Source organism: Siniperca chuatsi, linkage group LG10, assembly GCF_020085105.1.
Source record: "Siniperca chuatsi isolate FFG_IHB_CAS linkage group LG10, ASM2008510v1, whole genome shotgun sequence".
NCBI classification, from domain to species: domain Eukaryota; kingdom Metazoa; phylum Chordata; class Actinopteri; order Centrarchiformes; family Sinipercidae; genus Siniperca; species Siniperca chuatsi.
In genome coordinates, this window is record NC_058051.1 from 22702315 (window position 1) to 22729862 (window position 27548).

General features: G+C 38.4%; 3 protein-coding genes across 9 annotated transcripts in view; 2 read left to right on the forward strand and 1 right to left on the reverse strand.

The window, feature by feature from the left end:
- Positions 1–12605, forward strand: part of LOC122883618 (adenylate cyclase type 6-like) — a 36771-nt gene extending 24166 nt beyond the window's left edge. For all 3 annotated transcript variants that reach the window (XM_044212572.1, XM_044212570.1, XM_044212573.1), the window contains 20 exons: positions 1283–1404; positions 2145–2256; positions 2583–2710; positions 2836–2994; positions 3392–3533; positions 4674–4802; positions 4889–4917; positions 5003–5150; positions 5266–5363; positions 6205–6292; positions 6393–6509; positions 6615–6773; positions 6930–7105; positions 7494–7520; positions 7634–7663; positions 7790–7922; positions 8137–8400; positions 8522–8726; positions 8824–8948; positions 9808–12605. In XM_044212572.1, coding sequence (XP_044068507.1) covers positions 1283–1404; positions 2145–2256; positions 2583–2710; positions 2836–2994; positions 3392–3533; positions 4674–4802; positions 4889–4917; positions 5003–5150; positions 5266–5363; positions 6205–6292; positions 6393–6509; positions 6615–6773; positions 6930–7105; positions 7494–7520; positions 7634–7663; positions 7790–7922; positions 8137–8400; positions 8522–8726; positions 8824–8948; positions 9808–9936 — 2520 coding nt within the window. In that variant the 3' untranslated portion in view covers positions 9937–12605. The remainder of the gene's footprint in view (positions 1–1282; positions 1405–2144; positions 2257–2582; positions 2711–2835; positions 2995–3391; positions 3534–4673; positions 4803–4888; positions 4918–5002; positions 5151–5265; positions 5364–6204; positions 6293–6392; positions 6510–6614; positions 6774–6929; positions 7106–7493; positions 7521–7633; positions 7664–7789; positions 7923–8136; positions 8401–8521; positions 8727–8823; positions 8949–9807) is intronic.
- A 1729-nt stretch (positions 12606–14334) lies between these two features.
- On the reverse strand, positions 14335–16677 carry LOC122883625 (testis-expressed protein 49-like). Of its 2 annotated transcripts, none has more exons than XM_044212594.1 (4): positions 16597–16677; positions 14858–15034; positions 14590–14713; positions 14335–14502 (listed from the first exon to the last, which is right to left on the reverse strand). In XM_044212594.1, exons 1-4 carry the CDS (start codon positions 16649–16651, stop codon positions 14454–14456), a joined length of 405 nt encoding a protein of 134 aa, XP_044068529.1. In that variant the 5' UTR covers positions 16652–16677; the 3' UTR covers positions 14335–14453. The 2 variants fall into 2 exon arrangements, with proteins under 2 accessions (XP_044068529.1, XP_044068528.1); XM_044212593.1 differs by lacking the exon at positions 16597–16677 and adding an exon at positions 16237–16441.
- A 126-nt stretch (positions 16678–16803) lies between these two features.
- LOC122883620 (polypeptide N-acetylgalactosaminyltransferase 6-like) lies at positions 16804–27512 on the forward strand. Of its 4 annotated transcripts, XM_044212577.1 has the most exons (11): positions 16814–17346; positions 17908–18365; positions 18484–18656; positions 19927–20076; positions 22860–23094; positions 23925–24042; positions 24245–24445; positions 24564–24695; positions 24989–25090; positions 25381–25539; positions 25741–27512. In XM_044212577.1, exons 1-11 carry the CDS (start codon positions 17281–17283, stop codon positions 25852–25854), a joined length of 1908 nt encoding a protein of 635 aa, XP_044068512.1. In that variant the 5' UTR covers positions 16814–17280; the 3' UTR covers positions 25855–27512. The 4 variants fall into 4 exon arrangements, with proteins under 4 accessions (XP_044068514.1, XP_044068512.1, XP_044068513.1 ...); XM_044212579.1 differs by lacking the exon at positions 25741–27512 and having other exon boundaries at positions 16804–17346; positions 24989–25043; positions 25378–25520; XM_044212578.1 differs by lacking the exon at positions 24989–25090 and having other exon boundaries at positions 16818–17346.
- Positions 27513–27548: the final 36 nt, after the last annotated feature.

Consider the following 27548-nt stretch of genomic DNA (forward strand, 5'->3'; position numbering starts at 1 on the left):
GTTTTACTACTCCGATACATTTACGAGGCAAATATTGTACTTTTTACTGCACTACATTTGTATGACTGCTATAGTTATTCGTTACAGATTATGATTTTACATACAAAACAACGGATGAACTTATAAAATAGGATGCATTGTTGTAGTTTAAATTACCAAGCAGTATACAAATTAGTTCAAATTTGCTGCTTACATGTTAATACATCAATATTAATAGTCCAATATTATATTATATTATATAATAATATAATACTCTGAAAGGGGCCATTATCCATTATGAGTACATTTATTTTGCCGATAATACTTTTTTACTTTTAATTGAGTCAAATTTTAATGCTTTTACTTGTAATGGAGTATTTTTACACTATTGTATTGGTATTTTTACTTAAGTAAGGGATCTGTTCTCTGTACTTCTTCCACCACTGCACCTCTCTACTGTTGGATGTCAAATAAAGACACAAAAATGCCCCGCAAATACTTTCAAAACAACTGTGTGAACAAGAAAAAACACGATCAAACAGCACAGTGGACTCAGAGATGGAGGGTACATCACCAGTCACCATTTTTAACAAGTGTCATAGAATTAATTATTCTTAAACTTAAAGGAAAAGGCTGCTGATATTTTTGTTATTTTTAACAAGTCCCATGAAAAGACCAAAACCAACAATGTATTTGCCTTTTTCTCAATACTTTCTGACTTCCCTACCCTTCCCTGAAAATTGGTCATGAATATATAATTAAATTTTTTTAAAGGGCTTGGTAACTTTCTGAAACAGCGGTGCACTGTAGCTTTAGCAAATGTTACTCAAACAGAAGTAAATAATGCATTTTCTGGGCACTTTTTTCACCCATAAATTAACTCACATTCAGTGTGCAGGTGAGTATTTATGGCAGCAGGACGGTGTATTTTGGAGTAACTCAAAATAAACTACAGTGCTCATGTTCATCATAATGAAGGAACATGTCACCCAGTGCGACACTGTGGCTCATTGATGTGTTTTTAATAGTTTTTGGACAACAATGGAGCTCTATGGCACAGAGGAATACCAGGCTTTGTATACAGAGACAATACTTGTAAGAGGATCAGTTCATTGTAGGTTTTTTGTCTTTTCATGGGATTTGTTGACAAAAAGAAAAATAAAGAATATCACCAGACTTATCCTTATCCTAACACACACACACACACACACACACGTGCGTGCATACTTGACACATTACACATAGACAGCAATATTGTGAATGACACAATCTGCATTTTGTTTCTTTTTTGTGTGTTTCCCAGGAGCGTCTGTTGCTTTCAGTGTTGCCAAGGCATGTTGCCATGGAGATGAAGGCTGACATCAATGCCAAGAAGGAAGACATGATGTTCCATAAGATCTATATCCAGAAACATGACAATGTCAGGTCAGCCGGGACACTGGGCCCTCAGTGCTTTATTTAATTTTTTACCCATGAATTCAAATTTCACTTATTTTATCAGCCTTTTTTATGTATAGTAGGGTGGAAATCTTGTGTAAGACATGCCTAGAGTACATGATATGATATAGTATGATGTATCATGTCATGTCATCATCAAAAATACATGTTAAGATGTATTACTTAATCCCATAAAATGAAACACAAAGCAAACATTTTAACCTAATTCTTCCTGAGAATGATTTACACACACACACACACACACACACACACACATCTAAGCGCGCTCACAGAGTCACAAGAGGGTAGAGTGGTTTGGCAGAGTGGAGGCTAATTAACACTAGTAAGGGAATACTTAATCACCAACAGCCAAGATAAGATAATCCCCAAAGATGGAGAGCTTCAGCACATATTCAATTACAGCACTGAGCAAACACACAGTACACAGTCCCTCTGTCCCTCACACACACACATTACACTGGCACAGATCTCCTTCAGAAGACTTTAAGGTCAGACTTCCTGCTTCTCTCAAGGTCAGCAGATAGTAACATACTGCAATACAGTGCTGCTGCTGTGTAGTGATGAAAATATAATCAACGGTGCATAGAATTGCTAATGCTAAAACTTCAACACCAAACCTAAATGAAGATGCTTAATCATAGTGGAAGATTAATAGTGTTTTTCTTTCTGTCTCACACTGTCTTTCCACCCCTTGATCTCGTCCTCAGTATTCTGTTCGCAGACATCGAGGGTTTTACCAGCCTGGCCTCTCAGTGCACAGCTCAGGAGCTGGTCATGACACTCAATGAACTCTTTGCCCGTTTTGACAAGCTGGCATCGGTAAGGAGCACACGCAGTGTCCTTTCTCCTGTGTCTGTGTCTTCACATGTTGTGTTGTGTTTTCTTAAAGGAAAAGTTTCACATTTTGGGAAATAGAGGTGCTGATAGTCTTTATGTTAAGCTAAGCTAATCGTCAGACATGACAGTGGTATCAATATTCTCATCTAACTCTCTGCAACAAAGTGAATAATTGATAATAATAATTCTTTTGTCTTTTCATCTTTTGTCCTCCCTTTTCTCTCTTTCTCTCTCTCTCTCTCTCTCTCTCTCTCTTTCTCTCTCTCTCTCTCTCTCTCTCTCTCTCTCTCTCTCTCTCTCTCTCTCAGGAGAACCACTGTCTACGTATTAAAATTTTGGGTGATTGTTACTATTGTGTGTCCGGGCTGCCTGAACCCCGGGCTGACCACGCCCACTGCTGTGTGGAGATGGGTGTTGACATGATAGAGGCCATCTCGTGAGTAGAAAGAGTGTTTGCATATGTGTGTGTGGTGTTTGTTTTGGAGTTAATTTGTTTGATGTATTTTGCAAATTTTTGCCCTCCCACTGTGGAGGAGACACTGATCTTCTGTGTGTCTGCAGGTTGGTACGGGAGGTGACGGGGGTCAATGTTAACATGCGCGTTGGGATTCACAGTGGCCGTGTGCACTGTGGCGTGCTGGGACTGAGGAAGTGGCAGTTTGACGTGTGGTCAAACGATGTCACGCTGGCCAATCACATGGAGGCGGGAGGCAAAGCAGGGTGAGGGAACTAATCAGACGTTCTCACACACACACACACACACACACACACACACACACACACACACATTCACAGTTTGTATATTAGAAAAACCATCACAATGTACAATAACTATCAACCCAACACCATTTACTGATGACCAGCAGAATTTCTTTTATTTGATAAAAACATGTTTACAAAGACCCTTCAAGATTCTTTATAACCAATAAAGTGAAGGAGGTTCACTTAAAAATACTGCATAACTTTTATCTATATAACTATTTCATCAGTAATTACCAATACCAATAAAGATGTAAAAAAAAAAAAACCCACACCCATTTGCGCACTAAAATACAGACAGACACACACACACACATGCAGGTTTTATATGAAATTCCTTGTCTTTTTGTCTCTGCAGGCGGATCCACATCACTAAGGCCACCTTACAGTATCTTAATGGAGACTATGAGGTGGAGCCAGGTTTTGGAGGTGAGAGGAATGCGTATCTGAAGGAGAACAGCATCGAGACCTTCTTGGTCCTCGGCTGCAGCCAGAAACGGGTCAGCGCACAAAAACACACACAGCTCAATAAGGATATAATAGGTTTGTTATGGATGTTCAGGAAAAAAGAACATTTAAATATTTTACTTAAATATACTGAAAATATGCACTTTAACATTTTAATATTTATACATTTAGACATTTATTTATAATTTTTTATCTTTTAAATTTTATCCTTTATATTTCCTTTTTCTCATCCTTATTTTTTTACCCTTTTTTTAATTATTATTTTTGCACATAAGCCTTTTAGCGCATCCTTCAATACGTGCATTTCACTGCACATATTGAAAATAGAAGTATGTGACAAATAAATCTTTCAAATAAATTTTTGAATGGAAAACTTGAGAATATAGAATGAAACATATTTGCTTAAATCTAGTGATGACACCACACTTTATATGTAATGTTAAGTCTACTACACAGGTCACACGTTATTCCATCAACATAATGAGGAAATACTTGTATCTACAAACTTTCAATGTCAACGCTTTCCATTTTATTAATTTTTGTTACTACTACTACAACTACATGCAGATTGCAGCATGTGATCCTCAATCCTCCATCATCTACTCCAGCCACCTCCCTATGAGGTCTGTGCAAGAAAGTAACACTTTGTTGACTAGAAAAACGCTGACAGTGAACATAATCCATACAGCAATTACCTTTCCCTCAAAACATATCAGATAAAACCATTTAACAGTATATAAGAGACAGGTTTGCAACGGGAAATCTGGCGGCAACAACCGCATTCAAATAAGTAATATTTTAGCCAGTGCCAAGGCTAAAAGAACCTCATAACTGGGCCAAAATTATTTGACAGATACATCCCCACTGAGTAACTAAGTGAGGTCAAGATACTTTATGCTGGTGGTGGTGTAAGTGGAATAACTGTAACATGAAGAACCGTGAAGGAAGCAGAACCGTAGAGGCATAACCTTAACAGATGAGAGTGGACAGATTTGTGAATGAAGTAATCTTCTAGATCCTGAACTGACTGTACGCTTCTCCCTCGTGGGCGTAATATAAGCCTGAATGAAAAAAGACTTCTTCTAGTGTTTTTAGGCACTTATATTGTCATTCACTGTGTTGTGTTGTATGAGAACAGTTGGTCAAGCTTTCATGTTCTTCCCTCTGAGCAGAAGGAGGAGAAGGCGATGATGGCTAAGATGCAGCGGACGAGAGCCAACTCTAATGAGGGGCTGATGCCACGCTGGGTCCCCGACAGAACCTTCTCCAGGACCAAAGACTCCAAAGTCTTCAGACAAATGGTGAGACTCAACATCAACACACTCCTTCGTGGTGATAGAGCCAGACTTTTCTGTGAGAGTCATATTTTTTGTCTGCTCTTCTTCAGGGGATTGATGAGACCTCCAGTAAAGACAAGTGAGTACTGACTCTTGATGCTTACACATGTGAAAACTGCTGCACTACTTTACTGGATTTTGTTAACCCCTTTATCTTGTTGCAGCCGTGGTGCTCAGGAGGCCATGAACCCGGAGGATGAGGTGGATGAATTTTTGGGGCGAGCCATTGACGCTCGCAGCATTGACCAGCTAAGGAAAGACCACGTTAAGAAGTTCCTGCTTACCTTCCAGACCTCTAGCCTGGAGAAAAAGGTTCAAACTAAGACCCCTGATTATCGTCTGTGCTTCTTCAACTTCAATATAATTCATGTATGGAGGAGGGAACTGCTCACATCTGACTCTCTTCTTCTGCTTTTTCCTGCTGCAGTATTCCAAGAAGGTGGATGATCGTTTTGGAGGCTATGTTGCCTGTACTCTGCTAGTATTCTGCTTCATATCCTTCATACAGATTGTCATCTTTCCACAGTGAGTACCACACACATTCACATACTGTAGATCTTCCAATATGTACTGTGTGTGTTTAAGGCTGCTTTCACACCTGTAGTTTGGTTCATTTGGTCTGGACTGAGTAAAAAAATTATACTTTGATGCCTTTTAATTCTGGTCTGGCTCGTGTTCATACTGACTTAAAAGTGAACCAAGAGCTGTCAAGTTATACGGACTAACAGTTAATTGATTTAACAGTTTTGGTGGCTGTCATCCCATGTGGGGAAATCAAATTCCTGTGACTGACAGCAAGTCATGCTGTATTTGTGAACCTTGTGTGTTTATTTATTGTCAAAAAGCTACCAAAAAATAATTGATTATGAAAATTATTAGTCCATGCTGCAACAGGACCTCGTATATGCGTGTCCATCCATAATATTCCAGGTGGATAGTTACTGTATGGTTGCGTGTCACTTTTTATTGAGGAACTGCTAAAATACAGCTCAGTACGAGCTCAAAACACATCTGTTTTATCTCCTTTTCACTTGTTGATTATTAAGGGAAAAGCAAGCATATGTTTTACCATGGCTATCAAATGACCTTGCGTAAATATATACGGGTTATCACTTATACAGAAAGCTCACAAGATTGCTTTCTTAACAGTTCACAATCAGCAGATGGATTAATAGAAGTTTAGCTTTTGAATTCATGCTAAAAACATAAAAACTAACAAACTGTACGAGAATCCAATTGGAAGCAGATCAGCTGTTTGATTGACAGCTTTCACACCAGCCCAGTTGAACCAAACCAAACAGTTAGTTAGTTGTGAAAGTACCCTAAATGTTGCTCTATAACTGTGTTTCTGTATTCTTCCTTGCAGCACCCCGGTCATGCTGGGAATCTACATCAGTATCTTCATCATACTCGCCAACATCCTTTTCATCTGTGCCATATATTCATGCATCAAGGTAGTGGAGCTTGTCAAAACAAACAAACAGATATTTTGCTATTACGTCTGTGCATTCACTGCATGTTTAATGTGTAAATCATTTATTTTTCTTCTTGTAGCTCTTTCCAGCTGCAATGCAGACTGTTTCAAAGAAAATTGTCCAGTCACGCACTAACAGCACTCTGGTTGGAGTATTTAGCATCATCCTCGTCTTTATCTCTGCCTTTGTTAATATGGTAAGTAATAGCTAACCCAAACAAAGCGATAGCATATCCATTCAGTATACCAACCATACATGTTGATAATCATGCTGAATGCATGCTCGTGTGGCTTCGCTGCAGTTTGCCTGCGACACCAAGAGTTTGGCAGAATGCGTAGCCGAGAAGCTGAACACCTCCGCAGCCCTGGTGACGCCCTGTCTGATCCGCAGCTTGAATGTGTCTGTTGAGGGGGGGCTAGAGATCTGTCCAAGCCAAGGCCCCTCCTGCCCCTTTCCTGAGGTGAGTTCATTGTATGTCACCACTCACACTGTTTGTGTTCCCTACGCAACTGGTCGAACCATTTCAAAAAGAAAATGTCACATTTGCATTTGTGTTTTTTCTGAGATCTGTTGTTGATAATACCTCTTTGTGATGCTGTTCTCCTGTTTGTGCCAGTATTTCAGCTACAGTGTGCTGCTGACGCTGCTGGCCTGCTCAGTGTTCCTGCAGATCAGCAGCATAGGGAAGCTGGCCCTCATGCTACTCATTCAGCTCACCTTCCTGCTGCTGGTGGAGTGGCCACAAGTGGCACTATTCGACAACGCAGACCTCTTTGTCACTTCCAATGCCATGTAAGTGCCACAGGCTGGATGCTAATGGCAGGGGGGGGCACAGGATAATGTTGTATGTATAAAACTAGGCAGCATGTCTTGAATGTAGGGCTGGGTGTTGAACCTCAATACTGTTTAAATATGGAGTAAAATACTCGTAACACCGACTATCAATAGGTATCAAGGGTATCGAAAGTTGGCATTGAACGCTTGAGTCTTTTTTACTTTAAAAAAATGTATTCTTTTGGTATTGGTTTTGAAAAAATACCCAGCCCTACATGGATGTTGTCCCTATTTGTGCCATGAATTAAAGCCTATATGACTTATACAATTTTATTTTAGTAATATGTTTTTGTTAGTTTTGTATATTTCACAGTTTGCTCTAATGGTATATTTTTGTCCTTTTTAGTGATTTAAATGAAACTAGTGCTCAATGGTAAGAATTTAAATTTGTATTTAGATTCAAAAGAAACAATTTTAATACATTCATATTATAATGACTTTATTTGTATTGACCAGAATTACATTTTTTTATGTTTGCACTTTTAGGTCCAGTTTCAATGAAACTACAAACCAGTGGTAAGATTACATTCAGTGTTACTTTTTGAAGATTTTTATCTCCTATCTTATCATTTCAATGTCCAAGTTCTTGTCATTATCAGTTCACAAAATCTGCCGTCCATTAATGTGTCCATCACTTTGCAGCCCATTTGTTGTGACCAAAGTGTCTCTGAGGGTAATGACTCCAGTGATCCTCACAGTCTTTGTCCTGGCACTGTACCTGCACGCCCAGCAGGTTGAATCTACCGCACGCCTCGACTTCCTGTGGAAATTACAGGTATGTACAGCGTCCGCTAGAGGGCGCCATCTGACCATGTTAACAAAATCTCTTCACGTTTCTGCAAAAGTTGTCAGTCAATAAACAAGACGATTTAGCTGTCTTACTGCGACATGGTTTATTAATGTCTTAGAATATCTGCACCCTGCCAGACATTATATTATACAGCATTCATAAAGGCTGAATATATCTGATAAAGAATCTTCACTCCCAGGCCACAGAGGAGAAGGAGGAGATGGAGGAACTGCAAGCCTACAATCGTCGCCTCCTCCATAATATTCTGCCTAAGGACGTAGCTGCTCACTTCTTGGCGCGTGAGCGGCGTAACGACGAGCTGTACTACCAGTCCTGTGAGTGTGTGGCTGTCATGTTCGCCTCCATCAGCAATTTTTCTGAATTCTACGTGGAGCTGGAGGCCAACAATGAAGGAGTGGAGTGTCTCCGGCTGCTCAACGAAATCATTGCTGACTTTGATGAGGTAAAGTTTGTTGAGGCATGCTTGTAAAGCTCAGTGTGTCTGCATTTGTTTCTCTCTGTGAAAGTGTAGATTTGACCTTCGCTCACAGCTAATTTTAAAAAGAATCGCTGTCTGTTCTCAGATCATCAGTGAAGAGAAGTTTAGGCAGCTAGAGAAAATCAAGACCATTGGTTCCACCTATATGGCGGCCTCCGGTCTCAATGACTCCACTTACGACAAGGAAGGTCGTTCCCATATTACTGCACTGGCCGACTATGCCATGAGACTGAGGGAGCAGATGAAATACATCAATGAGCATTCCTTCAACAACTTCCAGATGAAGATAGGTAAGCTGATACAACATGTTGAATAAAAAAACCCAATAACAACTTAACAGTAGCAGCTTTGTTGATGCTGTGCAATGTTTTTGTCTTAAATTCCCAGGTTTGAACATCGGACCAGTGGTAGCAGGGGTCATTGGTGCACGAAAGCCTCAATATGATATTTGGGGAAACACAGTCAATGTGGCCAGTCGTATGGACAGCACAGGTGTACCTGACCGCATACAGGTAGGTTTCATGTAACTACTATTAAAATTCAGCCCAAACAGGTTTTTTAAAGGGAGACACCAATTAAACGTTGAATGGGTTTTATGTCATTTCAGAATTATTCCTTTTAATTATTTTGAGGTGTGTACTGTTGGTTGGACAAAACAAGCATTGTGAAGGTGTCACTTTGGGTTCTGAGAACTTGTGATTGGCATTTTTCACTATTTTCAGAATTTATACAAACCAAACAATCAATCAATTAATGGAGAAAATAATCAGCAGATTAATCCTTAATGAAAATAATCATTAGTCGCAGTCCTATACAAAATAGTTCAAAAATAGCTCCACCTCAACTACAACAGTAAAGTGTTGCCTTTACATTAATGCATGAATAATAATAACCTAATGATATAATATATAATAGTATAACAGTCTCAGGGCACATTTCTGCATTGAGTACTTTGACTTTTAATACTTTGAGTACATTTTCCTGATTATACTTACATACTTTTATTTAAGTAATTTGTTCAATGCATCAGAGTATTTTTACAGTGTGGTATTAATACTTTTACTTACGTAAAGGATCTGAATACAACCTCCACCATCTCCATCTATTTCCTACCCCAACCCACAGGAGAAACTTTAGCCTCATAAGAGCTGAAATGAGTAACCTTCCACCTGCACATTTTAAATGAAGATGAGGCAGCTAAAAAATGAAAATAATGTACAGTCTACGCATCAGTCAGAAATGAGCATTCACTGTGACCCTGGGTTCATGATATCTGTTAAATAAAAAAAAAAAAAAGCATATTCTTTAATTTTATTAGCTAAATATTTAGACAACTTCACATAAATCTGCCCTTTTCCATTCTGCTCACAGGTGACTACAGACCTCTACCAGGTGCTTGCAAGCAAAGGGTACGTGCTAGAGTGTCGTGGGGTGGTTAAGGTCAAAGGAAAAGGGGAAATGACAACCTACTTCCTGAATGATGGACCGCCCAACAGTTAGCAGCCATGGCAGCAGCAGATGCTGGGATGATCCCCACTGCAAGGACACAGCACCACTGAGCGAGGACTCACAGTGCGAGCAAATGGCTAAAAACTAAGGACGCCATCACTTGAATCCCAAGCAAAGAGGAAAAAACTTTTAAGACTTCAAAAGGAAAGTGTTCTTGATGAGAGGAAAATTTTCTCGTTTGACAGCCATTTTGGCCCACATACATGTTGCAGGACAAGTGTGTTCCTCATGTCTAGCCTCTCTCTCAGGCTTCTTGAAAGATGCAAAGTCTGTTTATTTAAAACAACGCCTTTTAGCCTGTGTCAAAAGAAGATTAACGCTGTACATAAGGCTACTTTTTATTTTACTTTGTGTTTGTTTTTGTTTTTTTCTTTTAGGCAATTTTTATTTCACATGAATTATGAACAGGTACTCATATTTTGTTTCTGGATTAATTATTTATTTTGATCTCAATGTTTTGTGCAAAAGGTCCTTTATGAAAAAGTGTGAATACATATGTGCACAAATATCCTTTTTATTACACGTTTATAAGTGTGTATGTACATGCATATTTGTGTGTGTATGAATATATGTATAAAATGAGGAGGAATATATTGACCAAAGACTAAAGTATTTACTGAAAGCAAGGCAAGACATGTTTGATATGTTCTCACTAAAGTCAGCAATGATCACCACCTCTGTTTTTTAGGCAGAACGCGTGAACCTTCTGTCTTTATGCCCAATTGCTGGCAGCAAAGGCTGCTTCATTGTTTTCATAAAATATGTACCATTAATTTATTTTGTCTGTCGTTCAGGCAGCAAAGAGCTGATCACTTTAACTATAAATTATGATATTGCCCTCAACCTCTAAACAAAATTACTAAAGACGACTAAGGATGTTATTAGAAGGTGATATCTGAAATCTCTATTTTTATCTCCACTCTGAGGAGTGGAAGTAGCTCCAGCGGGGATCATCCTCATTTCATGTCAGATTGGTTCCTTAGAGCTTGAGCTGGTTTTGGCCGTAACAGTATATTGTCATCGACTGCTCCTTCCCTTTCAGAGAAGTATTTTTTGGTGCAAATAGAAATTAAGGAACTTGGATCAGCTAGTTGTTCCAGAGCCATCAGGGAGGAAAACCTTGGATTTCAGCGAAGTGGTACCACACAGCCTGATTCTTCTATGAAGAAGAAATAGATGAAGGAAAGAAATATATATTGATTTTGACTGAATACTGTGCTTTGTAATCCTGAAGGGGCATAACTATTTTCACTGTGAGGTTTTTATGATACAACAAAACTGCTTTCTTGCCAAACATAACCGCTTTGAAGCATGTCTGATTGTGGTATCTTGTTTTCATTTTTGTTTGTTTTAACGTAGGGTATTTTGTATCACTTCTGTATCCATCATTTGTATATTCTTAATGTCGTTATTATTATTATTATTATGATGATGATTCAGATTAATTATTATGCTTATTATGATGATTCCATTCCAATGAAAAGGATCAAAGACCAGCACGCTTTCTTGTAAAATGCCAGTTGTAAAGCTCAAGCTCACTGGTACCAACTGATCAACTGCAGCCAATGAATTCTGCTGTTCAGTCCTATTGTACAATACAGTATTTCAACTGGCGATAGGTGTGATCATGTATAGTAAGTAATAACCATTAGCTGCCTTTGCAGCAGAGCCCGAGTGGTGTATGCTCACATAAGCATAGCAGTAAACACACACATATACAGATGATTCACTGTGCTTTTTTTATTTATGCCACTACTGCAGTATTGTAAATCTCAGTCAGGCTTTAACGTGGCCTCTCCCTTCCACACATAAACTTCTCAGTACTAACAAATTACATCCCTGGTATTTACACTATGTGAAGAGGACAAGGCAGTGAAAAGTGGAAGTACTAATAGCTGAGTTTGATTGCCTTAAGTTAATATAAAACAAATCATAGAATAACACTGAATAGGAACTGTGCCTGCTTGCCCTGTCTGGACTGCTGATGTTTGGACCGAGAGAGAGTGGGATAAGGGCTTGTCGAGAATAATTTTCAGTAAACGTTCTCATCATTTCAATGATTTCTCCAGCTTCAACTTTTGTAATTGGGAGAATCAGTCCTGATTTAGCTCTTCCGCCACACTCAACAATGGCAACCAACAGTTGATCACGTTTGTACCAAAGCCAGCTCACGCAGCCTTGTGCTATTGGTCCCTCCTGTGCAATGATATTTGGCCTCGGGGTGTGATGGGAGCACCAGAGGACAGTAATGTAATGGAGATCACCAACTATCAAGTGAACTGTGACCAATGAAGAGTGATTCATATAAGCAAAGAGTTTATAGAATGGACATGAGTTTATAGAATGGACATGAGTTTATAAAAATGTGCATTGTATGTATTCTATTTCTATTGGCTGTCCATAGACTTGTGTTGATTGTTAACTCTTGGGATGTTTTGGGGGAAACAGGAGAGGGAAGGAAGGTTGTCCCCATACTACTGAAACAGTGTTTTGCTCAGGCCTGATGAATCCTTCCGTATTTGTTTTTGTTTTATTTGTATTTTCCCTGAGTTGGAGGAGTTGAAAGGGGAGTGTTCTGCAAAGTTGAAGAGTTGAGGACTACGACAAAGAGAAAAATAACATTTCCCCTTGAAGAAAAAAATAAAAAAAAATCAATGGCTGTTTTGTGTGTTTATATATTTACTAGTGTAAATATGTATTACCCGTGGCTTATAGGAACAGAGGCCCATCATAAATTATGCAATAACTTCATATTTGCAGTAATGCCATTACGAAGTTATTTTACAGTACTAGAAAATGGTTTACTTGTCAATATACACATACTTAATAACCACATCTAGATTATATTAAATTATAAAATCATCCATTGACATTCTGTGTGTCCTGACTGTAATATTATATTATAATACTGACTGTATCAAATGATGCTATAACTGGAAACAACATCCCTGCTTTGGATGTGTTAGACTTACCCACAGAGACCAGTAGATGAGTGACAAAGTTTCCCTTTTTTCACGAAAGCAAACCTTAACAGCACCATTATAACGTATATTAGACAACATAAGCCTGGAAACAAAGATATTCTCAAAGGCAGAATTGTAAGAAACTAAAAAAATAGATGCCTTGCTGTTCACCAGTCGCCATTTTTACTGAAATGAACAGACTGGTTAAGAACACGTCAGGCTTTTTGCAGAGTCACCACCTTGTTTGAACTTGTGGCGGATTGGACCACTAGCCAAACTAATGGACCACCAAAACAAGGACACTGTCACTGATTGAAAGCACCTGAGACCAAACCAAGACAATATTATCAAGTTGCAGGGCTGCAGGACCTGCAGTCCCAGTCCAACCTGTACCACTGATGTACACATGCCACTTTGCACCGTCTACTGACGAGTTGCGTTTGGTGCTTGCTTGAACCCTAGTATACGTGCTTGCAGGTCTAGTTAAGGGTTTCAACTGGAGTTTTTGTTTCTTTTTAACAGGCAGGGTTATCAGCTATCCATTCCAACAGAGGGTGGCATTTGCTGTCAGTCTAGATCCCACTGGTCCCACATGGTCTTTTCATTTCAACTGCGATTCAGCTTACACTCCTAAATCCAGTGCCCTCCTCTTGCCCTCCTTTCTGTTTGAATCAGATTACCTGAGAAAACGAGCCCGTGTCCATCATGACCCCTTCAGAATCCAATCCTTCTGCACTGAAATATCAGCAAAAGATTTCTTCAGGAGAAATGTAAAACATGTTTTCTTTGCAGCTGATGTTCCTGAACAGCTCAATGCTTCTTGTTTTCTGCTGCTTGTAAATTGAGCAACCATCTGCAAACACTGCCTGTTATGTCTCTTGATTTTAGACCCTGCAGTGCATCAGGTAAGGAACTTCACATGGTCCAATAACTAAACTCAACTCTGGCAGCAATATAAACTCTGTTTTCAACTATTAACATCATTCACATTATCTTCCAAAATTCAGAAGTAGTTATTTTAATTTCCTCTAGAGGGCAGTACAATCTCATAATCTCTATGGACCACTCTGGTAGTGGCTTTGAACCTGCAGGTCTGCACCTCTAGAGAGGTGGCAAGATGACTTCTTACCTTATGATGTGTGTCAAATTTACTTAATATAAAAATGTGGTAATTAGTTTTGAATTATTTGGATGAATTACATTTTTGCTTGTTTAACACTGAAAAGTTGCTCTAAATGATCTCGAAAAAAGCAGCCCTAAGTGTTTTGTATATTTACGCCTCCAGACTTCCTTTATAAAAGTTGTCAGTTGAAGTATTGTTCTAGAGAGGCAGTTACTCAAAGCGTGTGTAGAAAATAGCCTACCATAAAACTAGATTCTTTGCAAGAAAACATCAACAAAAATAAGCATGAAAATCTTCAAAAAGTGGATCTGTTATCAGTTTAATCTCAGAAATTCACATTGAAACTGATGCTGCTTCTGGTGTGTGTATGTGTGTGTGTGTACTAATTGAAGAAGAAAAAAAAATGGAAATGGAGAGGGCTGTCAGAACAGGCTGAAATCCCGGTCTGTCGCTGACATTTCTTTAACAAACCTGTGAAAGCAACAAATGGATTACACTCACATAGATCTAGATTACAAATTAAAATAATCCAGTATTAAATTTGGAAATGTTACCTACTTTGTCATGTCACTATTCTTTCGGGGAAACCGTTTGACTTGGGTCCATGGTTCAGGGCTCTTGGACATCATCCATCCATACTGCTGGCTGTCCGTTAGAGGCATCATGTACAGCTGGTTAGGGGCTGGAAAGAGAGGAGATAGACTTTCACCAATCTTACTTTCATTCCCCCTCAATTTAATTAGCTAGTCACCAAGTATACAGCTGTGATTTGGATCCAGCGTAGTCCATCAGACCCTTAATGTCAAATTTTTCTATGTCTACTCACATCTGGGTGTTTGAACCCGTTTGACCATCTCTTTATATCGCTCATGGCTCCCATGGTGTATGTCAGTGCTGTAGGGAAGAGGCTGGTGGTAAACGTTGCATGTGTCTGTACATCTGAGGGCTCCCTGTTGTTCTTGAAGAGATGGAGGCAGCCCTGCTCTGATGTTAATCCCACCATCTGTAAAAGGATATGTTACTATAGTATAGACTGATCATTATTTTGATTGCATTTATAAACCTGTGGCTATTACAGAAGACACAAGAGACTCAAGTTAAAGTTAAACTTGTGTACTTGTATTTTACCATAAGTGTACTGCTTGAGATTTCACAAAAAGCATGTTTTAGACAGTATCGAGGGCCCTAAAAGACATACATTTAACACAAAGCCCTAGTATTTGATGGGTTTTATGCATGACAATCCCAAATGAGAAAATGTTTATAATTACACTGGACTAGTTGCAGAAGTGCAAGGAAGATAACATAAAAGTTATAAGGATTCAGATGAATTCTTTCTTTCCCCTACTATCTGATGTCTTTTATGACTCTCGTAATTGTTTTTATTAACTTCTTTTGTTGCTTGATTGTTGGCTGTCTGGCCTTACATTGTGTTGTTCGTGTATGCTGGTTGTGTGGTTGTCTAACTATGAATGGTTCTTGTTCTCAGGTCTCTCTTGAAAAAGAGATCTAGAGCTGAAGCGATTAGTTGGTATACAGAAAAATAATCTGCAACTATTTTGATGATTGATCATTTTAGTTATTTAAATGTGAGGATTTTCAGCTTTTCTTTGTCTCATGTGATAGTAATGTGATAGTAAACTTAATATCTTTTGGTTTTGGACTATTGGTCAGACAAAACAAGCAACTTGATGACATCACCTTGGACTCTGGGAAATTATGATTTTTTTTTTTTACTATTTTCTTACATTTTATGGACCAAATAATTAATCGATTAGAAAATAATCAGCTGATTAATCGATAATGAAAATAACTAGTTGTAGAGACACAAATTATAGGTAAAATTTTAGTGGAATTAAAGTCTTCCACATGGTGTAAAGGCAATCCAGGGCAACAAACAGCAATTTGCGAGCTCATATTAGCTAACATTATCCTGCTCTGGACTATCCTATTTAGTTAGCTAAACTACATGTAGTTAGCTAGCTTGCTATTTTTTTAAAGCCTGAAGACTTTTGAAAAAATAAGTATTCTTGTTAGCTATCAGTCAGCTAAAAGCTCTGTTTTCTCTGTGGCTGTAGCTTCAGTTAACTTTAGGTTAGACGAAATACAGTCCAGAAGCGACCATTACTGACTAACGTTAGCTCACGTTAACTTTTAACTAACTAACGTTAACCGCTAGCTAAAGCAAAGTCCAGCTCCTCTTACCCTGAGGATGAGACGCTCCCCTGGGATTCACTATCATTTTATCGCCTATTGGGTTTTGATAACCCAGGTGTGTTAAACCGAAGAAGGACATAGTGTGGCAAAGTTTGCCTCGACCCGATAAACAAGCTTGCAACCGAGCGACACAGAGAGACAGGCAGTCTGTAAATAAATCACAACTTTTGGTTTAGGCGTATCCATGGCAACAGGACCGGTCCATTTGAGGTGTATCGTGAGGGAAACGTTGAAACGCAACTAAACTAGAAATAAATAAATACACAAACAAACAAACAAAATAAATACACATTTAATGACACATTTAACATTAAAAACAAAAGTTATTTGTTATTCAGCTTGCCCTACCGTTGCTAGAGCAACCCAATAACGTTCTGTGAGTTCGGTTCCGATCAAACGCCATTTTGTTTCCTCATCATATGGACTTCAATATAATTTGTGAAATAAGGCTTTTTTTTATACAGCTGTCTGTGGCTCCAGATCGAATGTGATAGAGCAAACCTGACCTGTGAAAATATCATTTTATATTAAGTTATCAGTTAGATTTATAATATAATCAGTGTAATCAGTGATTTTTCACTTCTGACCACAAAATTTTAGATTGTGCCATTTCTGATTTCACTGATCAAATGTTATCACTGTTTTGGCTGCCACTTGAAAATCTTACCATAATTGTGAATAATTAATGATGTGTGGAATGCAGTGGTGGAAGAGGTACTCAGATCTTTTACTTGAGTAAAAAGTAGCAATACCACAGTTTAGAAATAGGCCTACTCTGTGGAGAAGAAGTATATAGTAGCAGATAATGGACATACAAGTAACTCAAAATTGTACTTAAGTACAGTACTTGTGTAAATGTACTTAGTTACCTTCCACCACTGGTGTAATGTGCTGTAGCCTGACTGGCTTATTACAGCTGTGGATAACAAGCATTAGACCGGTTCAAGCAGTTATTGCTCTTGTTGATTTTGGCTGACTGGATGCCAACTAGGCTTTACAGGTTTACCTGAACACCTGAGCAGATCTTCCTTTATGACTGAAAGAAAACTGTGTGACACGAGGAATGAGAACACAGGTGGAGGAACTTGTTCATGTCCTGTAAGTACTGATTCAAAATATTTTTTTAAATCATTTTAAAAGTGTATCCATTGCTATCTAGCACAGAACTATGCCTACATAGACCTGTTATGACAATGTGTAATTGTTCTGTTGTATGGAAGTGTCTTCAATCATGTAATATAAAAATAAACAAACACAAGGTATGTGTATATATCATGTACAAAATGTATGAATTGTTCATTTTACAACCTATATGATTGTTGGTATTTTTAATACACTGTGCAGTTGTACAGTAGGCCTGCTGTACACAAAAATAGAGGGATATGTGTACAGTTTTAGCAGTAAATAACAAAAAGAAAATCTACTAACTTGCTAACACTTTGTACTCTCAACAAGTAGCATACTGGTGGTTGCCATGTGTCTTATTTGAAGAAATGTTTACACAATAGAACAATGAAAATTGAAGGTGTGTCTAATACTTATTTGTCATGACTATAAGACATATGGGCCGTTGGAAACAACAAAGAAAAAAAGCAATTAAAGACAAATCCAATGGTTTATGCTTTCGTTAATGATGTATTTTATTTGATCTCTTTTCAGCTTTGTTTCAGGTCAGTCCTTCTGCATACCATGCGTATATTTTGCCGTCGACTCACCCTTCCAGTAAAGGTTGCAGTTTCTTGCTTTCTGGTTTTACTTTTCATTATATACTACAACATCAAATATACAGCATTCCTACAATCATCAACACTACCTGTGGTGGGTGTGGTGAGACTCAGAGGATCCACCCTCCAGTCTGTTGTCACATTGCCAGGCCCCTCAGGTCCCAACTGTCCACCTGGCTTTTACACTGAAGAGGAGCTCAAGCCTCACGTTCAGAGACCTATCCAGGATCCCAGGGCACCAGGCGCAAATGGTAAACCCTTTGTGTCACACCGAATGACTCCTGAAGAACATAAAGAGAAATTACATGGGTTTAATAAAAACCAGTATAACCAGTTTGCCAGTGATCGCATCTCCCTGCACCGTGATCTGGGAAAAGACACACGGCACCCAGAGTGAGTATAACCATTGTTCATTATTTCAGTAGACATAAACCACTGACACATGATTCTAGAGGAAATGTACATCTTGTTAAAAATCTGATACCTGTTAACTTTTAGTTTGGCTCTGCAGTTGTTTGGAACAGAAGTTTCGGCGTTGTCCTGGTCTCCCTACCACCAGTGTGATCATAGTGTTTCATAATGAGGCCTGGTCCACTCTGCTAAGGACGGTCTACAGTGTCTTACACACAGCTCCTGCAGCCCTGCTCACAGAGATCTTACTGGTGGATGATGCCAGCACAGATGGTGAGTGTCTTCACGTCAAGATGGATCCAAATGAATAGACAGATATATTTATGTTCATATTGTGCGTCACTGATTCCTAAAACATCCTTAAAATCTCAAATACTTTTCATTCATGCACATAATGTGTATCAGTGGTGGAGAAAGTGTCCACATCCTAAAAGTAGCAATACCACACTGTTAAAATATTCAAAGTAAATGCTTTGAAAAAAGTAAAGTACTATTATTATCTAAATGTACTTAAAGTATTAGAACGCAAAGCTGAAAAATGGCCCCCATTAGTGTTATATATATTACATTAGATTAGATTATTAATACTGATGCATTGATGTTTAAGTAGCATTTTATTGTTGTAGTTGGTCGAGATGGAGCTAATTATTACTATTTTACACAATGTTAGGTAGTTTAATCTATACTTTTGTGTCATGTTTTATTAGCTTATCACATGTTTTGTAGGTAAAATGCTAATTTCTAAAATCCTAATTAACTACTACTGTAAGTAAAATATAGTAACTAGTTGTTAAATACATGTAGAGGAGTAAAAAGTGAAATATTTCCCTCTGAAATTTAGTGGAGTAGAAATATAAAGTGGCAAAAAAGGACGTACACAAGTAAAGTACCTCAAATTTGCTCTAAAAGCAGCTATAATCATTGTTCAAGCTAAATCAAGCTCTATGGAGCTTTAAAGCGTCTTTCAGCTGATTGTTTTGGTTTTAAAGCCTGCAACTATACTGTTTTGGTTCACTCTTAAGGCTCTCATAGCGTTATTACCAGCCGCAACAGGCAGCTGTTTAAAATCGTTTTTAAAAACTCTGTAAGACCCATTGCATGCTACCTACTCAGCACCAAATGACAGACAGACATAGTTAGTGACTAAGTGGTGAACATAGTGGAGCATTTAATAGCTTAAGAGCCAGATATTTCCCTCAGGAGCTGGTGGAGACAAAAAACAGAGCTATAAGAGAGTGAATGGACTCACATTCATCAGGTGGCCAGAAACAGGGCTCCAAATTAATGATAATCTGTGTCTGTTAGATGTGGATATTTCCTGGTTCAACAACCAGATCGCCACACAACAAGCATTGTCACAGATTGTTTCTTGGCCAAATGTATTGCAGGTTTAAAAAATGTAAATAATCTTTTCTGTATTACCATGAATATCTGAGATAACAGTAGTTTCTCTACAACTGTGTTGCTGCTATCAACTGACACAGTAATGTCACTGAAATAACTTTTCTCCCTCCCCTAATTTACTTGTTGACTCTTTCTTTAGATCACCTCAAGACTCGCCTGGATAACTATGTGCGGCAGCTGAATATAGTGCGTGTTTTACGCCAGAGGGAGAGGAAAGGTTTGATCACAGCCAGACTGTTGGGAGCGCAGGCTGCACAAGGAGAGGTCCTCACCTTCCTGGATTCTCACTGTATGTATCCCATAACGTATTGTTTGCCATCTTTTTCATGCAGGATTCAGTTTGTTGTTTGTTAATGAAGGTAGTGCCTAAAATGAGTATCTGGAGTTGTGTTTTTCTGAATGGTGGAAAGGCAAGGCAAGGCAAGTTTATTTGTAGAGCACATTTCGACAAGTGAATTCAAAGTGCTTTACATAAAACCTAAAAGGCATCAAGACAAAATGTAAAAGCAACATAAGGCAATATAAAAAGACATTTCAATACAATAATAAAATAAAAAAGGTAAAACAGGAGAGTAAAAGTTACAGCGCAGTGTAAGATATTAATCAAAAGCCTCAAATTTGATTTAATAAAAGGCAGTGGCAAACAGAAAAGTTTTCAGCCTTGATTTAAATGAACTGAGAGTTGCAGTGGACCTGCAGTTTTCTGGAAGATATATGGTGCATAAAAACTGAGCGCTGCTTCTCCATGTTTAGTTTTGACTCTGGGGACAGAAAGCAGACCTGTTTCAGACAACCGAGAGGTCTGGATGGTTCGTAACAGCAGAAGATCAGAAATGTAGTTTGGCCCTAAACCATTCAGCACTTTATAAACCAAAACCAGTATTTTAAAATCAATTCTCTGAGAGACAGGAAGCCAGTGTAAAGACTTCAGAACTGGAGTGATGTGATCCACTTTCTTGGTCTTAGTGAGGATGCAAACAGCAGCGTTCTGAATCAGCTGCAGCTGTCTGAGTGATTTTTTTAGAGAGGGCTGTAAAGATACCATTACAGTAGTCGAGTCGACTGAAGATAAATGCATGGACAAGTTTTTCCAAATCCTGCTGAGACACAAGTCCTTTAATTTCCTGATGTATTCTTCAGGTGATAGTAGGCTGACTTTGTAATTATCTCAATGTGGCTATTGAAATTCAGGTCTAAGTCCATGACTACACCAAGATTTCTGGCTTAACATTACCGATTTAACTTTTAATTATTCTTCCTTGGCTCCAAGAACAATTATTTTAGTTTTATCTTAATTTTAATTGAAGAAAATTCTGGCACAATCAATCGCTCCAGAATGGAGCCTTGATCATCTAATGTAAGTCATTTTTGTCTGCTCAGATGTGTAATTACACAAAGTAGTTACTGTCCTTTAAGTATGATTCAAACCAGTTTAGTAAGGTGCAAGAAAGTCCCACCCAGCTTTCCAGTCGGTCTAGTAATATCTTGTGGTCGACCGTGTCGAATGCAACACTGAGATTCAGTAATACTAAGGCGGAAATTCTGCCACTGTCTGCATTTAAGTGGATGCCACTGAAGACCTTAACAAGAGCAGTATCAGTGCTGTGGTGTGGTCGAAATCCTGATTGAAACAGTTGTTTAGTGCCAAGAAGTTGTTCAGCTGTTGAAAAACAGCTTTTTCAAATGATTTTACTTAAAGGTCCAGTGTGTAACATTTAGGAGGATCTATTGGCAGAAATGGAATATAATATTCATTCAATATTCAAATATGTTTTCATTAGTGTATAATCACCTGAAAATAAGAATCGTTGTGTTTACATTACCCTAGAATAAGCCCTTTATATCTACAGAGGAAGCGGGTCCCCTTCCACAGAGGCCACCATGTTCTACAGTAGCACAGAACGGACAAACCAAACTCTGGCTTTAGATAGGGCGAGTTTCACGGTCACCAAAGTTTCTCCTACACGCTACACGAAGGGGAGGGTTAGGCGAGCAGTATTCAAATGGTTGCAAACTGCAATTTCACCACTAGATGCCACTAAATCCTACACACTGGACCTTAAAAAATGTTCATTAGTGATGTGTCTAGGGTGTTCTTTTTTAAGAGTGGCTTGATGGCTGCAGTTTTCAGGGCCTGTGGGAAGAAACCTGAGAGAAGAGATGTGTTTACAATTTGTAGAAGACCTGAGGCCATGCAATTAGAAACATTTTAGAAAAAGCCTGTTGGCAAAATATCAAGGCAGCAAGAAGAGGTTTCGAATTGATTTTAACTGAACACAGCACAACACATATCCTTTACCTGATATGGAGGCACTGACTGCCTGTCTAATTTTCTGAATTTTGTCAGTGAAGAAGGAGGCAAATTCATTGCAGGTAGATAGAAGTTCAGAGGCTACTGACACAGGGAGGCTTGTTAGCCTGTTGACAGTAGCAAACAAGGCACATGCATTATTATTGTTTTTGGCGATGATGTCAGAGAAGAAGGACCGCCTTGCATTTCTCAGATATAAATTAGAAATGTGAAGTCTCTCTTTATAGATGTCATAATGAACCTGGAGAGTTTTTTGAGTTCAGAAAGCCTGAATAAATATGTCACTGATGATTTCAGTGATATACTGTTGTGATTACCTCTGTTTGAACATTTCTGTGCACAGAGATAGAAATCTCACAGAAAACACAGGAATGATCAGAGAGAGCAACATCAGTCACCACAACCTTGGAAATGTTCAGACCCTTGGAGAGTGTCTAGAGTGTGCCCCTTGTTGTGTGTGGGCTCCATCAAATGCTGAGTCAGTCCATAGTTATCAAGAAAACAATACAGTCCCTGTGTCCCTCTGTCCTGGGGGTTGTCAACATGGATGTTAAAATCACCAACAATAACTTCACAGTCAAAGTCAATACAGATTATAGACAGCAGTTCAGCGAAGTCATCAAAAAAGTAAGGGAACAAGTGAAAACTATCAAGGGGCCTACAGTCACCACATTCGACCAATAACTTCCTAGCTACACCCCTGACTGTGATGTTTTTACTGACTGACAAATGTCGTTCCTATTTTCTACATTCCTGTGTAGGTGAATGCTTCCCTGGATGGCTGGAGCCTCTTTTAGCTCGGGTAGCAGAGCTGCCTACAGCTGTAGTGAGCCCAAAAATCGCCATTATTGACCAAGATAACCTAAAGTTCAGTAAGCCAGTCCCTAAACCGCACTATTACAGTCGAGGGAATTTTGACTGGAGGCTCAAGTTTGGATGGGAGGGCATACCTGATGAAGAGAAGAAGCGAAGGAAGACTGAGACACATCCTATCAGGTAGATTTAAGTATACATACACACAGATCTAGAGAGGACCTGCATCATGTCTGTTTTACTGATTGAACCAAGGGATCCACGATGTTTAAGTTCTTGGTTTTACATCTCACAGTTCAGGTGTTATGAGCCAAAACATAAAGTGCTTTTTAAATATCCACGCAATGACTCTATTCACACCAAAATCTAACCAGTTCATTCATGGCCCATGGCCTATTTTTTTTTTTTTACAAAATTTGCTTGAAATCTGATTTTGAGATATCCTGCTAGCTAACAAAAAGAGATCTGATTTAAAGGAATTGTCTGCCATTTTGGGAAATACGCTCATTGGCTTTGTCCTGAGAGTTAGATGAGAATATTGATACCACTTTCAAGTCTGCATGGTAAATGTGTAACTGAAGCTAGAAATAAAATGGCATTTTGTTGTTTACATGTGTTGGTGTATTTCTTAGTCAGGAGCAGTAACTACTCTTTCCTGGCAACTCCATACAAAAAACAGCACATTCAGTGTCATTTCTACACTTTGGTTTTTGGACAGATAAAACAAACGTGTGATAACATGTTAATGAGCTTTAGAGGTGCTAGTAGGAGGATTTTGTTACTTTTGATCCGAACCAGGCTAGCTGTTTCGCCCTGTTTCCAGTTATTGTGCTAAGCTAAGCTAACTAGCTGCTGACTCCAGTTACATGTTTAACATACAGATGTGAGAGAAGTGTCTATTTTCTCATCTAACTGTTGGCAAGAAAGCAAATAAGAGTATTTCCCCAACTTTTCATTCAAATTAAATTACTTATGGCATTATGGTAGACACTGATTTGTGTCTGATTTTGTAGAACTCCTACTTTTGCTGGTGGCCTGTTCTCTGTATCTAAATCATACTTTGAGCATATCGGGACTTATGATGACCAGATGGAGTTCTGGGGAGGTGAGAATTTGGAAATGTCCTTCAGGGTAAGAGGTTTTCAGTGTTTCTCTCTCTCTCTCTCTCTCTCTCTCTCTCTCTCTCTCTCTCTCTCTCTCTCTCTCTCTCTCTCTCTCTATATATATATATATATATATATATATATATATATATATATATATATATATATATATATACATGTGTGGTAACAGCTTCAGTCTTACCTTGTGCTGTGTGTCGTCTCTACTGCAGGTCTGGGAATGTGGAGGTCAGATGGAGTTTATCCCTTGTTCTGTTGTAGGGCACATTTTCCGCAAAAAGAGCCCCCACACCTTCCCCAACAGCAGCTCTATGATCACCCGCAACTTGGTCCGCCTGGCTGAGGTCTGGATGGATGACTACAAATGGGTCTTCTATCGTACAAACAGAAAGGCTGCTTCCATTTTTAAAGAGGTTAGCACAAATGTAAAGTATCTTTACAACCTGGGAAGTTATATAGTCACATTATATTTATGATGTTGCATGGACTACCTCACCATATGGTGCTTTTCTTTTGGCATTTTCCCCTTAGAATTTATTTGGAGATGTTACTGAACGTCGTAAACTCAGGGAGAGATTAAAGTGCAGGAACTTCTCTTGGTACCTGAACAACATTTATCCAGAGGCCTATGTGCCTGACATCAGGCCGGTCATGCAAGGACAGGTAAAGTACTTTATTGTTTATTAATATTTGATCATCTTCAATGGGATGTTAAAGTTATAGTTATATAAATGATATAAACCTTTTTTTCACATTATTTTGTTTGTTGACATAATACTACATACATTAATGTCTTAGAATCAAACCACAAAATAGTTTTCTACAGAACATATTCTTTTTATTTTAACTAAACCTCAAGACAAAAGGTACATTAGATGGACATCCAGACTGTTGTAAAAAGGCATCTGGAACACTCTGTTGGCTGTCCAGTTACTGTATTATAATTTTTTCTGCAGTTGGAAAACATTGGTTGGAAGTGCTGCTTGGATGCGGAGAAGACAAAAAAGCGATGGGAACCTGTTCAAAAGTTCAAATGTAGTAATAAAAGTAGAGCACAGGTACATTATCTTATGTTCAGTGTCTCACGACCTGCAGGTCAGAAAAATCTGAGTAGCCACTGGATTAATAGAGGGATAAGAAATTGTGTTCTGTTACACAAAATTATGTTTATTTTTCAGATTTTTCTATGTATTTCTTTTGTTAACCATAATGAAGCATGAGTACATAACCTGGGATGACGGGTCAGAAATAGTTAGATTAACATAATACAGTTTCAAATGTATTGATGGTAATGCCATTAGGGATTATGTTATGAGTTAAAAGTACTATTTGTCTGTGTGACTTGTAGTATTTTGAATACACATCTCAGCGAGAAGTACGGCTCAGCAGCGGCATTGAGTTGTGTTTGCATGCAACCCCTGGAAGAGCTCTGGTGTCTCTTAAACTCTGTCGACTGAAGGGAAAATTAACCACAGCAGCACCTGAGCAAGTGTGGATCTTCACACAGGTACAACATGTATTTCCACATCAACTCAAAGTCAACTGATGTTACAACACTGTCCCAAGCTGCACAGGGAAATACTTAGATGTCCAATTCCTCGTTCTTGTCACTCTACCTCTAAGTTTGTTTTACAGTTTTTAAATCTAAATGTAACCTTCTTAAACACCACAGAAGATATTATACAGTTTACATTGTTGTTGCTTTCAGACAAACCATCTGAAGAACCCATCATCAGGCAAGTGTTTGACAGTATCAGGAGGAAACGTGATTGTGACTCCCTGCTACTCCACCAGACTCAGCCAAAGCTGGGTCTTCATCTGACTCTTATCATGGATTTGTATATGTGGACTTGTGCATTTAGCTTTTCTTCAAGGATAGGTTCAGATTTTGTCAGGTCTGTCATAACACATTTTCTCACAAGCCCTTATGTACATTCAAAGAGTTATTAGTCCCTGCATATTAGTCCCTGTTAGTGTTCCTCCTTTCTGTACTGGCTGTGAAGGAATCCCTCCTAGTGCGACTCCAATGTAAAAGATTGGGAATAAACCCACAGTTTTTGTTCTGTACAAAAATGCCCTTTAAAGTTCAGCCGAAGCTAATAAAAGGCTACAGCATTGTGAGATAACCAAATCAAGTGATAGCTTACAAATTTGCAGTCTTTTTGCACAAAACTCCCAACACTGTCTGTTTAAACACAAAGAGAGAATTCTGTCACTGTGTGGAAAATACTCTCATGATTTGGTTAACTCAAAACGCTGTATTAGCTTCGGCTGAACTTTAAAAGGGATTTTTTGCACAGAATGAGGACTGTAGATTCTGACCCCCATCTCTTACATTGGAGGGCATCACATTACGGCCAGTATCAACAGGAGGAATCATTACAGTGACCAATAACTCTTTCTTTCAATGTACATATGGGGATGTGAGTATTCAATTAAAGGATAAGTCTTGTAATATTTTATATTTTTCTTATGGTCAACAAATTCCATGAAAAGACCAAAGCCAGCAATGAACTGATCCTACTAATACTACCTAGTGATGTTGGTGTAGCCAAAGGCTGATATATCTTATTCATCTGTGCCATAGAGCTCCATTGTTGTCCAAAAACAGTGGGTGACATGTTCCTTCATTACCATGAACATGGGCACTGTACTTCATTTTGAGTCAATCCCACATACGCTTTAACACCAAATGTATATTAATCCGCAGCTGAAAATAGTGTCCAACAAAAGTACAGAACTATTAGCATTATAATATACTAAGTACCAAAAGTAAAAGTACTCATTATGCAGAATGGCCATTTTCAGAATCACATTATATTACTGGATTATATTATATTATCACTTAAATGCTGCAGCTGTTAAAGGTGGGGCTAATGTGAATGACTTTATATACTGATAGGTAACTTGTGAATTTACCCCCACAGATCAATCTCTTATCATACCTTAACCTATTATAATACATCATAATGTATTTGTTGATTATACTTTGTGTTATTAATCTGAATCTGTAAAGTAACTAGTAACAAAAGTTATCAATTAAATGTAGTGGAGTAAAAAGTACAATAAATTGTAATGGAGAAGTATAAAGCTGCAGAAAATGAAAATACTCAAGCCAACCTCAAAATTGTTTTTAAGTACAGTAGTTGAGTAAATGTACTTAGTTACTTTCCACCACTGCAAAGATACAGATGATCACCAGCTTTGTCCTTGAAAACAGACTCCAAAAATGTGAACCAATCCTTTAAAAGTATTTTTTTTAAATGCTTATTGTAAAAGGAAAAAAATCAATAATTGAGAGATTGTAATTAAAAGAAAAAATATATATAAACGATTCAATTGTTTCTTTATTTCCTTTTTTTAAAAAAAAAATACCTTTGCTTCCTCATACTCATCCACATTGTTGGATAATAAGCTGCATTCACACTGAGTCCGGTTTTCATTATGGGCAGTGTGTGTGTGTGTGTGTGTGTGTGGGGGGTACAGTTAAGCCACGCCCACTGGTCGAGTCATTGA